At 47.4% G+C, this 16,692-nt stretch overlaps 1 protein-coding gene and 1 pseudogene across 1 annotated transcript; both read left to right on the top strand.

Moving 5' to 3' along the window:
• Positions 1 to 443: 443 nt before the first annotated feature.
• On the top strand, positions 444 to 546 carry LOC129461815 (uncharacterized; annotated as a pseudogene).
• A 13,739-nt stretch (positions 547 to 14,285) lies between these two features.
• LOC129491189 (adenosylhomocysteinase-like) lies at positions 14,286 to 16,052 on the top strand. Its single transcript, XM_055295149.2, has one exon. The coding sequence runs from the start codon at positions 14,358 to 14,360 to the stop codon at positions 15,654 to 15,656; it is 1,299 nt and encodes a 432-aa protein (XP_055151124.2). The 5' UTR covers positions 14,286 to 14,357; the 3' UTR covers positions 15,657 to 16,052.
• Positions 16,053 to 16,692: the final 640 nt, after the last annotated feature.

The raw sequence follows: 16,692 nt of genomic DNA, 5'->3' as shown, positions 1-16,692 counted from the left end.
ACAGTGGTCCCTTCCTAGAAGTCTAAGGAAGTAACAACTAAAATGCAACAGCTTCTAACCCCAGAGGAAACAGGGAGTGCATGAAGGGAAATTTAATCATTTTACAATTACACAGCTCAGCTGAGAATAAGCTCTGCGTGATCACAGGATGGCAACCTGGAATACTGAGGTCGCCACAGAGTGTGGCTATTGCACTGGAGGAGAAGGGGTGCAGCGAGTGTGGGTGCATGCATGTGCTTAGCAGAAAGGTTAGGTCCTCCCCCATCACTGAAGGAAATCAACAGATGAGCCCCAAAATAAACAACATGAAACACAAGCATGTTCATTCACAGGAGGCAAATACCAAAAGACACAGTGACAGCCGCAGGGACCAAGGGTGGAATAAGGAAGCTGCCTTCACTACAAACCAGGCAGTAATGCTGGCACTTAAAAGCTTTGCAAGCAGTGATTCTTGCCCTTTTGGCTGAGATCAAGTGTAATACCTGTTCTTAGCCGTTTAAGAATTTTACATGTACAAGTGTAATAAAAATTACAAGTAAAACCTTAAAAATATGTAGAAAGTTATGTTTTAAATAGCAACAAATAATTTAGCTGTTGATGTATAAAACAGAGCAGGGCTACCGGGCTTAACTGGAATTTGAGGCACATGCAGCTTATAAAATTTCAATAATTACTTTCTGAAATTTTATTTTAAAAAATAATGACGAGTAGAGGACACATTGCTTTTTATTTTGCTGGTAGTTTTCACTATACACAGGCTGCAATTTGGGAATTGCTGAAAGAGACTGAGCTGACCAACTTAGAGCTATGTCAAGAAAGGTCTCCATTAGGTCCTAAAGTCCCCAGAGGCTGGAGGCTAGGGAGGGCCTGCTCCAGGGGCCAGCTGGTTGGACACGGCCTGAGCCCCCATACTCGCCCACAGATGCTGTGGTTCTGCTGCAAAACCAGCCCCTTGTTTCCAGCATCCTCTGTTTCCACGAGCAATACCATAAGCCTTGAACAGAACAAGAGCTGAGCGCACGGTGCCATCTCATGATCTCCACCTCCTGAACCGTGTGTGGGCACTGATGGCACAGTGGAAAGCGGAAAGCTGCTAGATGTAGTCCTTGCATGGACCTCATGGCCAGGACTACCTCAGAACTTCTGAGGGTTGTGTTCCAAGTTCATTCCTGCCCCTGCTCAGGCCCCAAATCTGCCTGCATCTGCAAATCCCTAGAGCCTGGAGTCCTTAGACTTAAATAAGGGGCTCCTGCTCCCACGAGGCCAGGCCAGTTAGGAGAGAGGGTCAAAGTCATAGGTCACAGAGTGATGCAAAGGATGATGAGATCAGGCAGTGGGGCTTCAGTCTGGGGGTTTCCACAGTGGTCCCAGCCCGTGGCCATTGCCTCTGCACCTAGCCAATGCACCACCAGCCCCCACGCCTTCCCTAGAGGCAGAGGCGGTGGTGATAAAGGGACGCTGTGAGGGGTCTTCTGGTCAACTTGCTTTTCTGTGGCCTTTTTCCCTCTTGCCAGTGGAACAAATTGTTTCCCTGTAGGAGAAGAAAAATGGGATGCCTGTAACCCATGGCAGATGAACAAGAGAAAAACAGAAGTTTATTAATCCACACACCTCATGCATGGGTGGGAGACTCCAGGAGAAGATGCGCAAATCTGCAGGTGGTGGCCCAGAACCCTAGCTTATCTTCAACTAAAACAAAGAAAGAAGGTGGGGGTGGCCGGCAATGGGGAGGTGACCAGAAAGGCAGGTGACTGAGGCCACAACTTGCTGTGGGCTTGTAATAGAGCTTTCTCCTCAACAAGTGTCTCTTGTAACTGAGTTTCCCTCCTCTTCCTGGATCCCAGAGGAGACACCCAGCAGGTAGAGATTCCTTCACAGAGGCAAATTCCCCTTCCAAAAGGGTGACTTCTTAGAGCTTCTCCTGCAGCTGCCATTCCTCGAAATCCTTGTTCAATGAGGCACACTCTGGGATGGGGCCTTCTCTGTCCTGAAGGTCCCATGGGAAGGCCTGGGCTGGGTACCAGACTCTCTTACAAGCCAAACAACCTATTACCTGGAAACACACCCACTTTTAACCACAAGTTATAAGAAATGCTTTATTCTCTATTTGGATATTTTTAAGTGCCTCTGTACAATTGTCTCTGTCACCAAGCCAGTTCCACTGATCAGAGCACTGCAGGGGACATCAGGGCAGGGATCCCCAACCCCCAGGTCATGGACCAGTACTAGTCTGTGGCCTGTAAGGAACTGGGCTGCACAGCAGGTGAATGACAGGTGAGTGAGCAAAGCTTCATCTGTATTTCCAGCTGTTCCCCATTGCCTGTGTTACCACCTGAGCTCTCTCCTCTCAGAGCAGTGGTGGCATTAGATTCTCATGGGAGCACAAACCCTACTGTGAACTGTGCACATGAGGGATCTAAGTTGCATGCTCCTTATGAGAACCCAATGCCTGGTGATCTGTCGCTGTCTCTCATCACCCTCAGATGGGACCCTCTAGTTGCAGAAAAACAAGCTCAGGGTTCCCACTGATTCTACATGCGATGACTTGTATAATTATATTACAATGTAATAATAATAGAAATAAAGTACACAATAAAGATAATGTGCTTTAATCATCCTGAAACCATCCCCCCACCACCAGGTCCATAGAAAAATTGTCTTCCATGCAACTGGTCCCTGGTGCCAAAAAGCTTGGGGAACACTGCTTTAGGGTGGAAAGCACAGTGCAATCCACATGTGCCATGGGCTCCACAATCCATCCCACACGATGCTGCTTTTAGGAGTCCAACAAACATCTACAGAGCATCTGCCACACACCAGGTGCCACACCTGGTATTTGGGTTGCAGAAATGAATGGAACATGACACTCACCTACTGAGAGGTCAAAGGGAGCTGAGGGCAACAGGTCATAATAAAGCGAGTAACCTAGAGCCGCAGGTCTACAGCAGGGCTAGAGCAGGAGATTCTGTGGCACCAAGAAGGTCACCAATGCCCCTTCTGTGGGACTTATCTAGGAGCCGACAGAGTTTCCGGCAGTGGCCATGGCGCATTCCTCACCCCACCAGTGTCACAGGTTCTCGGTCTGAGGGCCACCAAGACAGCCTTGCTGGATTTGCTGAACTCACAGGCACTTCTCAGACATGCACTCAGCAGTACCAGTTTAGAGCACCCAAGGTCTGCTCAGATGCTGAGTCCCTGAACAGGAAAGCCTCTTACTTGTCTCTGTAAACCAAACATGCTCTCAGCACACTGTAAACCTTAGGAATGTTTGTTGAATAAATAAAATTAAAAAGAACCATAGGCCATAAGCTACACGAGGCAGGGAGCAAGGTGGTTCCTGCAACACAGAGTTGTGTAACTCAGCATGGCCCAAGCTTCCTGACACAGACAGGGAATGAGCAGAAGAGAAAATAGAGCGGGAGGAACTGAGAAAAGGCTGGGAGGTGAGGGAGGAGGTGAGGGGAAGACGAGAAGGGAGGCTGTAGGGAGGCTGCCAGGCAGATGAAGGGCGAAACATGAGTAGGGAGCAGTTCACACCACTTGTGTCTGTTTCCAGCCTTCATTTTCCAGTGAACAAAATGTGAATATTCTCCACATTTAGTGTCACAGAGAGGTGTTGTAAGAGGTTGCAAGTTCAGGCTTAATGCAGAATTTTAATGAGATGCATACCCACTTCTCTTCACTGGCTCATTTTGTCCCGCTTAGGGCTCCACAGAGCATGTCACAGGGGAGATGCATGTTAGCTCATCTTTTCCATTTAGAGAACTCAGTGCCAGTGGTGCTGGCAAGTCCCATGAACTTGGACAAACATATCATGAAGCTCCATTGTTCTTGGCTTCTAAGACCTCTCTCCCGACCTGATTTGCTGCTGCAGTATTACTATGCTAATGACGAAGGAAGACACTGAAATACAGACTTGGCACAAAGATGCTCAGATACACAAGCTGCCTTAAAAACATGTGAAAACCCTTACAGACCACTAGGGGTAGATGGATAGACTTTAAGTATTAATATTTTCAAAAGCTTGTACTTTCACACTTCATAAAGTGCTTTCGTGAATATTATCTTTGCATAATGACGTGATGGGCACTTTTCCCACTTTGTGGGTTATGGAGGGACTTATCCGCAGTCACCTGGCAAATGGGGCCTCAAGCCAAGCTTCCTTCTGCCAAATCTGGGCTCTTCGGAACATGGAGTCACCATGTGGTGGGTGGTGGCTGCCTTGGTTCAGCCCTGGAACTGCAAAGCGAGAGGAGACAGCTGGGCAGGAATGCATCTGGCGACTCCTCCTGGCACAGAGAGCACAGAGAGGAGCAGTGGAAGGTGTTGGGAGTGGGAAGGGGCTGCCGCCTGCCATGCAGCCTGGGTTCTAACCCCCTTGGGACAGAGAGGAGCAGTGGAAGGTGCGGGGAGGGGGAAGAGGCTGCCGCCTGCCATGCAGCCTGGGTTCTAATCCCCTCATTCAGCCCCCTCTGCCATGGAGTCACTGCTTAGAGGCATTGCCACGTTTCACCTCTCTGGAGCCTCACAGGGTTTTCTATGTCCTGAAACTGCTCAGTGTCATCCGGATGTCAGCGCTTTTCCACAGAGACCGACTGCCACGCTTACAGAACTCTCTCCAGGGGATGCTGGACAGCACAGGCCACCCCTCCCACCTCCCCCGAGCACTGACGGAACCATCAGGATCAGGAGTGAGGGAGCAGCAAGAAGCCAGGAGCTACTGCCTGGCCAGGAGCAGGGGCAGGCAGGGGCGATGGCACTCCAGGGCCACTCAGGCTGCACCCGGAACCTTGTGGCTCTGGAGGGCAGTCCTGCGTGACTCTGCGCATCCCACTGCTCACAGTACAAACTGCAAATATTTTTAAGGGGAATTTCCACAGCCAGCAACAAACCCATCATCAGAAAGACACGTGGCCATCCCTCCAATAAGGAGGTTTACTAGGAGGTGGGAGGGAGTGAAAAAAGGAGGAGGAGACAGAGAGAGACACAGAGAGACAGAGACACACACCCACAGAGACAGACAGACAGACACAGTCAGAGAGCACCTTGAGGGAGGGGTCAGAAGGCACAGGTGCTGGAGGCCTGGAGGGAAGGGGGTGCTGGGCAGCAGAGAAGTGAGAGAGACAGAGCAGGAGGAGCTTTGATCGGGGCCCATCAGTGCAGGCTGTGTGAGAAACCATATGGATTCAGCTGCCGCCATGTAGAGACCAGCAGGGAAGAAGCCACGCTGTGCTGAGAACTTAGACAAGCCCTCCACACATACCACACGCGCCCACAGGATCTGTCTTGACCTCATTCTCTCTCTCCCTCTCCGCACGCCTCTCCAGGGTTGCACTACGTCCCACACAGACCAATGGATTCGAGCTCGAAGCATCTGCAGGACTCACCAGCAGCTCTCTCAGAGACCCTGGATGGGAGGGAGGGCTGAGCCACACAGACCACTGGGACTGGGATCTCTGGAGATCACGCCCAACCAGGAGTGTTTTGAAAATGCCCTGGTTAAGAAACTCTGACTCTGACCTCCGATAGGGGACAGGGGAGCCCCAAGACCAAGGAGGGTTCCTGGGACCTGCCAGGCTCTGGTGGGCCAGTAGCCACACATGGGCGCACCCAGGCCCCTCCCTGAGGCTGGAGGGGCACACGCAGGCCCCATTTTAAATAAATATCCTCTTAGAAAATACAGGCCCTAAAGCAGTGGCTTCAAATTCTTTTGACCACAAAGCACACCACGAAAATTGCTTTATGTCAGGACCCAGCCGTGACTAAAATGAGCCATCCACAAATAATGCCACGCTGGCGCTCAGCATACCGCGATCTGTTTATTCCATACTGGCTCACAGGGAAAGAGAATATGGGCAGTGAGCGGGCTCTTTTGAGTTTCTCGCACAGTGCCTGTAGGTGCAGAAGTGGGGTTCAGCCTGGGGAAGCCACCTCCTCCACCTGAACGAGTGTGGGGCTGTGAGTACACAGAGGGCAGATATGGCCGACCCTCAGGATGCTGCGTGACTGCCTCAAACATTCCACGATACTTCCAGTCAAAGTTTCTCACAAACGAGGGCCCAGGTCAGGAAGTGAGGGGAAGTCAGGCTGCAAAGGGAACCATCAGCTCCCACGGCTGACCCCAGCTCAGTGCCCAGGCCCACCACGCCCAACCCCGCCTCAATGCCCGGGCCCCCCCACACTCCACCCTGCCTCAGTGCCCAGACCCCACATCCCAGACCCTACCACAACATCCAGGCCCCCCAGATTCTGCCACTGCCCCTCGACACAAGCTGACCTCTGCCGCTGTTTTCTCATTTTGAGGAAAAGCAGCCTGCCCCTCAGCTCACACCCACGCTTTGCCTCTGCAGCTACTCCCAGCCTCATCCCTCCCGTATGTGACAGCCCCTGCCAGACCGGGCGACAGCTGTGTCCTCCTGAGATGGATTCGCTTCCTACCAGTTCTAGGCCAGGACACCCAGCGTGTTTTAATGATGCTGCACTCCATTACGATTCACCTCAGGTTTATTCGACTGCAACAATGACGCCATGGAAAAATACATTGTAGTCGTTTCTACAGAAATGGGAATACGATTTATTTCCATGGATTCTAAGGCACTGGGAAGCTCAAAGTTTGTTTGTTTGTTTTCTTTTAAATTGGTCCCCGACAGCTGATGTCCCAGTGGTGACTCCTGAAATTACTTTGGGAGCTTCAGATTAAAGAACCAGATTTAAGTGCTTTTAGATGAAGTATATGTAATATTTTTATTAGATCCAAGTTCTTTAAAAATTAGATGAGAGGTTACATAACTAGGGATTTAGTAATTCATCTTTTAAATTAAACCCTTTAATTCACAAGCAAGTGTAAGAAATTATACAGAGCTCCCACGTAACCGTCATCTCCTCCCCCAGTGCTGATGTCCTGCAAAACCATGTCACATGGGCACAGCCCCGTGTCAACACCCATCCGGCCAAGATGCAACCCAGCGATGCCTTTCACGGCTGCACCTGAGGCCTGTGTCTCCCTGCTACCCTGACGGCCACTCCTCTGCTCTCCATCTCCTCTAATTTTGTTGCAAGAATGTTATGTAAGTGGAATCACACAGGCTATAGCCTTTTGTGATTAACTTTTTTTCCTACTCGGCACAATTCTCTGGAGATTCATCCAGGTCATGGTATCATATTCACTCCCTTTTAGCGTAGGGGTAGAATTTCATGGTCGGACATAACGCAGTTTGTTTGACCCTTCAGCCACTGAAGGACAAGCTGACGTAATCTCTTGTGCACAGCTTTTGTGTGGACATAAGTCTTCATTTCCTTGGGATGAGTGCCCGGGGTGTGAGTGCTGGGTTGCAGGGTAGTTGCAGGTTTAGTTTTTAAAGCCACTGCCTGGTGCCCTCCAGGGTGTCTGCACCGTCTCATGTTCCCAGCAGCAAAGCAGCAGCAAGCGGCCTCTCCCCGGCCCAGGGCCTGGCATTGTCAATGTCTGTCATGTTAGCCATCGGGATGGGGCGCAGTGGTTTCAATTTGCAGTTTTCTGATGACTAATGCTGTGGAGCGTTCTCATGTCCTTATTTGCCATCTGTACGTCCTCTCTGTGAAATGCCTCTACAGCTCTGTTGCTCATTTTCTAATGGCAATGTTGGCTTTCCTTTCTTGCTGGAGTCTGAGCGTTCTCTGGGTGTTCAAGGTGCTGGTCTGGTATTGGATTTGTGCGGAATGCTCCCACCTGGGGCTTGTCTTTCATCTTCTTGGCAAGGTCTTTCACACGGCAAGTTTTACGTTTTCGCAGAAGTCAAATTTGTAATTATTTTGCTTTGGATATTTAGTGTTAAGAGTAAGAACTCCTTGCCTTGGTAGACCCTGATGATTTTCTCCTATACTTTTCCTGACATGTATGTCTGGGGTCCACTTTGAGCTAATTTTATAACAGATGTGAGACTCAGGATGAGGCTTGTTTTTGCCTCAGGGGTCCAGTGCCTCCCATTGCTTGTGGACAGAGACCTCCTCTCCCGAGTTGCACACATACCTTCATCAAACATCAGCAAGGCGAATTCGTGTAGGTCTATTTCTGGGTCTCTAATCTTCTTGATTCAGGGTCTGCCCCTCCACAAGTGTCACACTGTCTTTACTGTCACTGTAAAATAAGTCTTGAAATTGGATAAAGTGTTCCCTCCCACTTTATTCTTCCCAAAATTGTTTTAGCTAATTTAGTTCCTTTGCCTTTTCATCAAATTTTAGAAAAATTTTGTCTATATTTCAAAAAGTAATTGTTAGGTTTTGAGATGGAGTCTCGATCTGTCGCCCAGGCTGGAGTGCAGTGGCACAATCTTGGCTCATTGCAACCTCTGCCTCCCAGGTTCAAGCAATTCTTGTGCCTCAGCCTTCGAAGTAGCTGTGATTAAAGGTGTGCGCCACCACACCCAGCTAATTTTTGTATTTTTAGTAGAGATGGGGTTTTGCCATGTTGGCCAGGCTGGTCTTGACTCCTGACCTCATGTGATCTGCCTGCCTCAGCCTCCCAAAGTGCTGGGATTACAGGTGTGAGCCACCATGCCCAGCTAATTGTTGGGGTTTTAATAAGAATTTTGTTAAACTTGTATAACAATTTGGGGAGAACTGGTATCTTTACTGTGTTGTGTCTTTCAATCCATTGATAAGCTACCTCTATTTATTTAGATTTTGGTTTCTTTCATCAGTGTTGTCTAGTTTTCAGCACACTAGTCCTGTAGAGATGTGTTACATTCACATACATTTCTTTTTAGTAATTATGAATGGTATCATGTCTTCAATTTCAGCATCCACGTGTGCCTTCCTAGTATACAGAAATGCAATGGATTTTTGTGTGTTTAATTTGGAATGAACCTTACTTGGCCATGGGTGGATAATTATATCTTACATTGGTGACTTCTATTTGCTAATATTATGTTAAGAATTTCTGTAGCTGTATTTATGGGGGGTATTGGTTCATGGTTTTGTGTACTGTCTTTTTGTCTGATTTTTGTATTAGCATAATACCAGCTTCATAAAATCAATCAGGAAGCATTCTGTCTTCTGTTTTCTGAAAGAGATTGTGTAGAATTGGTGTTAATTCTTATATAAATATTTGTTAGAATTCTCCAGTGAAACCATCTGAGCCTGGAGCTGTCTTTTGAGGACTTTTTACATTACAAATTTAACGTCCTTAATAGATATAGGGATCGTTGAATTGTTTATTCCATATTGGGTGAGCTGTGGAAATTTGTGTATTTTGAAGAATTGGTCCATTTCATCTAAGTTGTCAAATTTATGTGTGTAAAGTTGTTCATGGTGTTGTCTCATTGTCTTCGGATGTCTGTGGTGTCTGTACTGATGCCCCGTCTCATTCCTGATGCTGATCAGTGCCTTCTCTCTTGGTATTGTTGCCTGCCCAGGCAGAGCTTTGTTGGTTTTGTCACCTCCTTGCAGATCTTTGACGGGGAGAGTCTAGGCCCCCACACCCTTTGCTGGTACAAGTAAGGTTGGTGCAAATGAAGCTGTGGCCCCAGCTCTCTCTGCCTGAACGTTCTCTCTAGGCTCCCTGGTTTCTCGTCCTGCGGCTGGTGTAAGCAGGCTTCCCTTAGGCCTGTTATTGTCCGCACCTCTTGTGTTGCAGGTTCCTGGCTTCTTCAGCTCCAGGTCTGGGATACACCAGGAAAAACCCATGGCTCACTCCATGCCACTTCTCAACTCTGGGGTCCCCAGTCAGTCTGCTTCCTTCTCATCTTTCAGTCTTTTTTGTTTCCTTTCTATATGCTGTGTGGTTTTTCATTGAACTTAATATGAGGAATAGAGAGAATTATATCTTCATCTTCCCATGAGTGGAAATCCTAGTAATTCATTTTTGAGGAAAGAAAGTCGAGCTGAAACGATCTGTCACTTTGAAGGATCCTTCTCATAAAGGATCCTCCCATGAAAGATCTTTCAAAGTGATGATGCCACAAATGACCACTGTCTTTCAGGATGTGTAAATATTTTATTTTTGGCTTTCTGTGCATTATAATCTTTATGTGAGATTAAATCCTTCCTGGGTGGCAACTTTACAAATGTCCCTGAATTTTCTCCTACATTCTGTAAGATTTCAGTTTGAACTCATGAGCTCAAGAAAGTCTTCCTTGTACATTCTGGTTTTCAAGTGAAGACAGCAGTTTGAATTTGTGCAGAAGTGATCATGACAGCACCATCAGACCCGAGGTCACAGCAGGGTGATGTCTGAGCTCTCCTCTGTGCCCAGCACATGACTTGACTCATATCAGATGCCAGACAGATGTTGATTGAATTGAATTTACAAATGCTGCTTCCTCACATCTGAGGTTTGCCTTGAACCTCTCCATACCTCTCTCTAAGGTTGGCAGTTTGCGTGATTATTTCCTCTTCAAAGAAGAGGAGATGGAGACTGAGGGGCTGAGGCTACTTGTCCAATGTCAGAATACCAAGTTCAGTGGCTGGATTAGGACCAACATCATCTGCTTCGACTTAAGGGGTCCAGAACTTGCCACCCCAAAATATGCAACAATAGCATATTGATTAGTTTGAGCCAAAAGAAATTGAAGGCCAGGCACGGTGGCTCATGCCAGTAATCCCAGAACTTTGGGAGGCTGGGGTCAGAGGATTTCTTGAGCCCAGGAGTTTGAGACCAGCCTGGGCAACAAAGGCAGACCTCCGTTTTTTGAAAAAAGTAAAAAGATTAGCTGGGTGTGGTGGAATGCGCTTGTGGTCCTAGATACTCAGGAGGCTGAGGTGGGAGGCTCACTTGAACCTGGGAGCTGGAGGCTGCAGTGGAAAAAAAAAATTTAAAAATTGAGAGCCAACATAAGAATGCTCTTTGCCTCCTCATGAAATGCTTAAATTAATGCATTAGTTTCCTCTTTTGTAAAGGAACTGAAACTGATAAGGGAAGGCTCATAAGTAAAGATCTGGTACCAGGAGGAGAATTACTCTAGACAGCCTCTACCCCAGAGCACCAGAGAAACTTTTTTTTTCTGAGACAGGGTCTTGCTCTGTCCCCCAGGATAGGGTGCAATGGCACCATCATGGCTCACTGCAGACTTGACCTCCCAGGCTCAAGTGATTCTCCTGTCTCAGCCTCCTGAGTAGCTGGGACCACAGGTGTAAACCACCATGCTCAGTTAATTTTCAAAACCTTTTTGTAGAGATGGAGTCTCACTACGTTACCCAAGCTGGTCTTGAACTCCTGGGCTCAAGCAATCCTTCTGCCTTGGCCTCCCAAAGTATTGAGATTGCAGGTATGAGCCCCTGAGCCTGGCCCAGAGAGACTCTTACCTGCACAACTAGGCAACTTTATTCACCAGACAGCACCTTCTTGCACCCTCCCAAAATTTGCCTCCACCACCCCCAAGAAGCCAAGCCTCTATTCCCTTCTGTGGCCAGGATGCTGTATAGCCCCCATCAGCTGGCCCTTCCCTGTCCTGATGGCCCCGGAATGTCCACCTGTGGATTGTGCGTGGTCACCCCCTCCTGTCCCCACTGTCCCCCACCCCACCTAACACAGTCTGTGGCCGCTAAGTCATTCTGGACTTGAACCTCCTGAAGACCAGAGCATTCTGCTCAGCACAATCACCAGGAGGTCACAGCCACCAAAATTCCTGTCCTTGGAAGCGTGAAGCAGCACCCACTCTCTGCCCCGATGTCACGCCTTCTGAGGGAGATAAAACCAAAGGACATAATGAACCCCAAAGCAAAAAACAAAAGACAATTCTGCCTAATACCCCCTCGCCACTCAGCCAAAACAACGAAACACCAACCATTTAACCTTCACAAAATTCTGGCTCCTTGACAAAAAGAAAATGCATGGAACACTGCTCTACGAAGAATAGAGAATCAGAAAAATTACAGATGGACGAGCAGGTGGGGAGGATGCTGGCTTCACTCTCCACCCCTGACATACACACTCCAGTATGGAGTGGAATTTAAGAGAGTCAAGTGCATCCTCATCTCTCATTTCTTGTTGGATCTCATTCTGCCAGGGGGAGTTTAAACAATTGCAACGTGCTTTCTTATACCCTTGTCTTAATGTACACCAATACTTTTATATAACTTCTGCTGCCTTGAATTAGCTAGAGACACACATGAACTTGTCCAACATTCGTTCTTATTTTAGTGTCAGTCTCTCGGGGAATGTGCCTTGGTCTGTATAATAACAGAAAACACGGTCCCTAGATTTTCTGAAACAATAATAATTTCAAAATTCTTTTCTATTTTCCCTGAAGTACAGTTTTACTTGTGAGATTGTATCTTATTTAAACAAAATGATATGAAACACGTTTTTAATGATGAAGAATCATATTTTCATTGCATAAAAATAAGAAAATTCACTAAAGTATAAAGAAGAAAACCAAAACTATTCATAATCCAACATTAGAGGTAGCCATTAACATTTTGGTGTATTTTTCCAATATTTACACATATAATTGAGATCATACTCTGTATGCAATAATTTCAATAATTTTGAATATAGCATTTCAAAATAGACTATTTTTTAGACAAGTTTAGATTTATACAAAAATTGAGCAGAAAGTACAAAGTTTCCTCATACCTCCCTCCAGTTCTCCCTATTATTTATATCTTGTCTTATTGAGGTGCACTTGTTACAATTCATGAACCAATATTGGTATATTATTATTAACTAAAGTCAATCCTTTAGAATGGTTAGAACTCACTGTTGGGGCTATAAATTTTGTGGGTTTAGATAAGTGTATAATGACCTGTACCCACCATCACAGTATCACACAGAGTCTCACTGCTCTGAAAATCATCTGTGCTCCGGGGCTTCAGCCCTCTCTTCACCAATCCTGGCAACCACTGAGCTTTTTCCTGTCTCCATAGTGCTGCCATTTCTAGACTGTCCTGTAGCTGGAATCACACAGTGTGCAGCCTTTTCTGATTGGCTTCTCTCACTTAGTAATCATATCCCGTTGTCTTGAGTGAAGGTTAAACTTCTTCACCTGCCCTTAAAGGTATGAAAATGAAAGGATGGGGTGAAGTCTCAGGGGAGGGACTAAATAGAAAACCCAGAACTGACTGATCCTGATGGCTGACTGATTGGCAGGAGCACCAGTGTCATCTCTGGTGCCCCATCGGATCCCTACAAGCCCCCTGCCTTACGAGCAGGTACTTCCCTGCCAGGAGGGACCGTGCTGCATCCCCCTGGGGCTCTTGAGAGGATGATGGCAACCCCTCAAATAAAGCGAACAGCTAAATCGCCTCAGCAATGCTGCATTTATCAATAACAGCATCCTGGGCCAGGTGGGAGGCAGGCAGGGTGTGTCTTGCGAGCTCCTGGCACGAGAGCTGCATGATGTGCTGGGCCTGTGAGTCACTGAGTAGCTGGAAGGGGCTCTGGGGACCTTGTAACATTTGTGTCTTTTTAAATGTAATGATGATTTAATATCTGATGAGGTGTAATAAATATTTAGTAGCACATTTTTCTGCAGATGGCGAGGGAGGAGGTCAGTCCCTGTCAACAAAACACAAGTTGTCTGATTTACTGAACTTCCTGGATGGTTTGGGTTTGTGTAGAACCAGCATCTGTTTGAAAAATGCTTGAAAAATAATGCAAAATCTTTCTCCAAAAATTACCCAGTTACCAAATACCGTAACTTATCTCTTTCTTCCCAGTGGACTAAGTGCTAAGTGTGGCTTCCATTTCCTAAAATAAAATGCCTTGCAATTAAGTATATATTCAACTACTGCAATTAGATTTTCATGTTGATGGTGCAGAGCCCAGTGGAGTGGAGTTGATTAACTGTTGTGAAAACCAATTCCATTTATTTTATCTTCCAGTGAATTTTTAAAAGGAAGTTAATATGCTGACTTATCTTGGAACAATGTGTCATTATACTCCACCCTTAAGCCCTGGGTATTACTTTTTCTATCTTTAGAGTGACCTAAATTGAAAAGCCGCTGCCATTCTCTCTTCTGATCTAGAGCTGTCTCTAAGTTTGTCTTTCTTCCTTGTAAAGACTGAGTATCACCTCATCACAACATTCTAGACACTGCCTATGAAGGTTCCGGAAGGCATCGTGGTTTGGTTTAGAAAGACTTGGGAAAATGAGTTTTATTTTGAGAGATAAAATGTCCCAAAGTGAGATTTGAGAGAATAGATGTCTAATAGGGTCATTCATATCAACCTTGGAGACAAATGATATTTTTTGCTCATTTCTTTTTTGTGGGCCAAGCTCATCTATGTTTCAACTGCAATTTATTTTATTAGACTTTCTTTTTATGTAACTCAGACTTAACAGTGACTATATGGCCCTGCCCGGCACTGCCCGCCCAGTTCCTGTCCCCAGACTGAGGCCCAGCCTCCTTCACCTGTTTCCATCACGAGTGCTGCCAGCATGTCTGACAAACTGCCCTACAAAGTTGCTGCCATCGGCCTGGCTGCCTGGGGACACAAGGCCCTGGACATCGCCGAGAACGAGATGCCGGGCCTGATGCGTATGCGGGAGCGGTACTCGGCCTCCAAGCCACTGAAGGGCGCCCGCATCACCGGCTGCCAGCACATGACCGTGGAGACGGCCGTCCTCATTGAGACCCTCGTCACCCTGGGTGCTGAGGTGCAGTGGTCCAGCTGCAACATCTTCTCCACCCAGGACCATGCAGCGGCTGCCATTGCCAAGGCTAGCATTCTGGTGTATGCCTTGATGGGCGAAACGGACGAAGAGTACCTGTGGTGCATTGAGCAGACCCTGTACTTCAAGGACGGGCCCCTCAACATGATTCTGGGTGATGGGGGCGACCTCACCAACCTCATCCACACCAAGTACCCGCAGCTCCTGCCAGGCATCCGAGGCATCTCTGAGGAGACCACGACTGGGATCCACAACCTCTACAAGACGATGGCCAGTGGAATCCTCAAGGTGACTGCCATCAATGTCAATGACTCCGTCACCAAGAGCAAGTTTGACAACCTCTATGGCTGCCAGGAGTCCCTCATAGATGGCATCAAGCGGGCCCCAGATGTGATGATTGCCGGCAAGGTAGTGGTGGTAGTAGGCTACGGTGATGTGGGCAAGGGCTGTGCCCAGGCCCTGTGGGGTTTCAGAGCCCGCATCATCATCACCGAGGTTGACCCCATCAATGCACTGCAGGCTGCCATGGAGGGCTATGAGGTGACCACCATGGATGAGGCCTGTCAGGAGGGCAACCTCTTTGTCACCACCACAGGCTGCGTTGACATCATCCTTGGCCGGCACTTTGAGCAGATGAAGGATGATGCCATTGTGTGTAACACTGGACACTTTGACGTGGAGATTGATGTCAAGTGGCTCAACCAGAACGCTGTGGAGGTGGTGAACATCAAGCTGCAGGTGGACCGGTATTCGTTCAAGAATGGGCGCCGCATCATCCTGCTGGCTGAGGGTCGGCTGGTCAACCTGGGTTGTGCCATGGGCCACCCCAGCTTCGTGATGAGTAACTCCTTCACCAACCAGGTGATGGCACAGATCGAGCTGTGGACCCATCCAGACAAGTACCCCACTGGGGCTCACTTCCTGCCCAAGAAGCTGGATGAGGCAGTGGCTGAAGCCTACCTGGGCAAGCTGAATGTGAAGTTGACCAAGCTAACTGAGAAGCAAGCCCAGTACCTGGGCATGTCCCGTGATGGCCCCTTCAAGCTGGATCACTACCGCTACTGAGAGCCAGGTCCAGTGGTTCTTCAGCCCATGACAGATGAGAAGGGGCTATATTGAAGGGCAAAGAGGAACTGTTGTTTGAATTTTCCTGAAAGCCTGGCTTAGCGCTGGGCCTTCTGTTAAACCTCATTACAATGAGGTTAGTACTTTTAGTCCCTGTTTTACAGGGGTGAGAATAGACTGTTAAGGGGCAACTGAGAAAGAACACAGAAGCGACAGCTAGGGGTTGAGAGGGGCCAGAAAAACATGAATGCAGGCAGATTTCGTGAAATCTGCCACCACTCTATAACCAGATGGTTCCTTTCACAACCCTGGGTCAAAAACAGAATAATTTGGCCTATAATGTTAAAAGAAAGCAGGAAGGTGGGTAAATAAAAATCTTGGTGCCTAAAAAAAAAAAAAAAAAAAAAAAAAGTGACTATATGGAAACTAGAGTAAATCACGTCATGAATTACCCCACATCCTTTACCCTAAAATGCAGTTTGCTGCCAGAACTATGCTTCCAAAATGGTCACAGATAATTACTGTGTAGGGTCCAAGCACAAAACACCCTGTGGGGAGAATCTCAGATTTTCTGCATAGCTGTGCTTCCTGAGACCTGATATTTTCAGCAGAGTACTCTGGAGCACGCACACAAGTAAGACGCATCCCCGCCCTGGCTGGCACAGACTCGCCGGAGTGTGCAAGGTCTGCCTGAGGAGAAGGACCGTATCTAAAACCTAGTATCAGGATTTCAGGCTAGATTGCATCTTCCACTAAGTTTTTAAAATATAAGATTTTTTTAGAGAAGCAGAAAAGGGTAATATCACAAATGTTCAAAAAGTTATATAAATACTATTGCATATGGATAACATAGGATGCTAGTGCTCATTAAAAATCTCATTATAGAAAATCATGCCAGGCGAGTGGTGCCAACATGGCCGAATAGGAACAGCACCGGTCTCCAGCTCCCAGCCCCAGCGACACAGAAGACGGGTGATTTCTGCATTTCTGCTTGAGGTACCGGTTTCATCTCACTAGGGAGTGCCTAACAGTGGGT

The sequence above is a fragment of the Symphalangus syndactylus genome, chromosome 1, assembly GCF_028878055.3.
Source record: "Symphalangus syndactylus isolate Jambi chromosome 1, NHGRI_mSymSyn1-v2.1_pri, whole genome shotgun sequence".
Lineage (NCBI taxonomy): Eukaryota > Metazoa > Chordata > Mammalia > Primates > Hylobatidae > Symphalangus > Symphalangus syndactylus.
The sequence above is the reverse complement of the archived record's forward strand: the minus strand, read 5'-3'. Positions and strand labels throughout refer to the sequence as shown.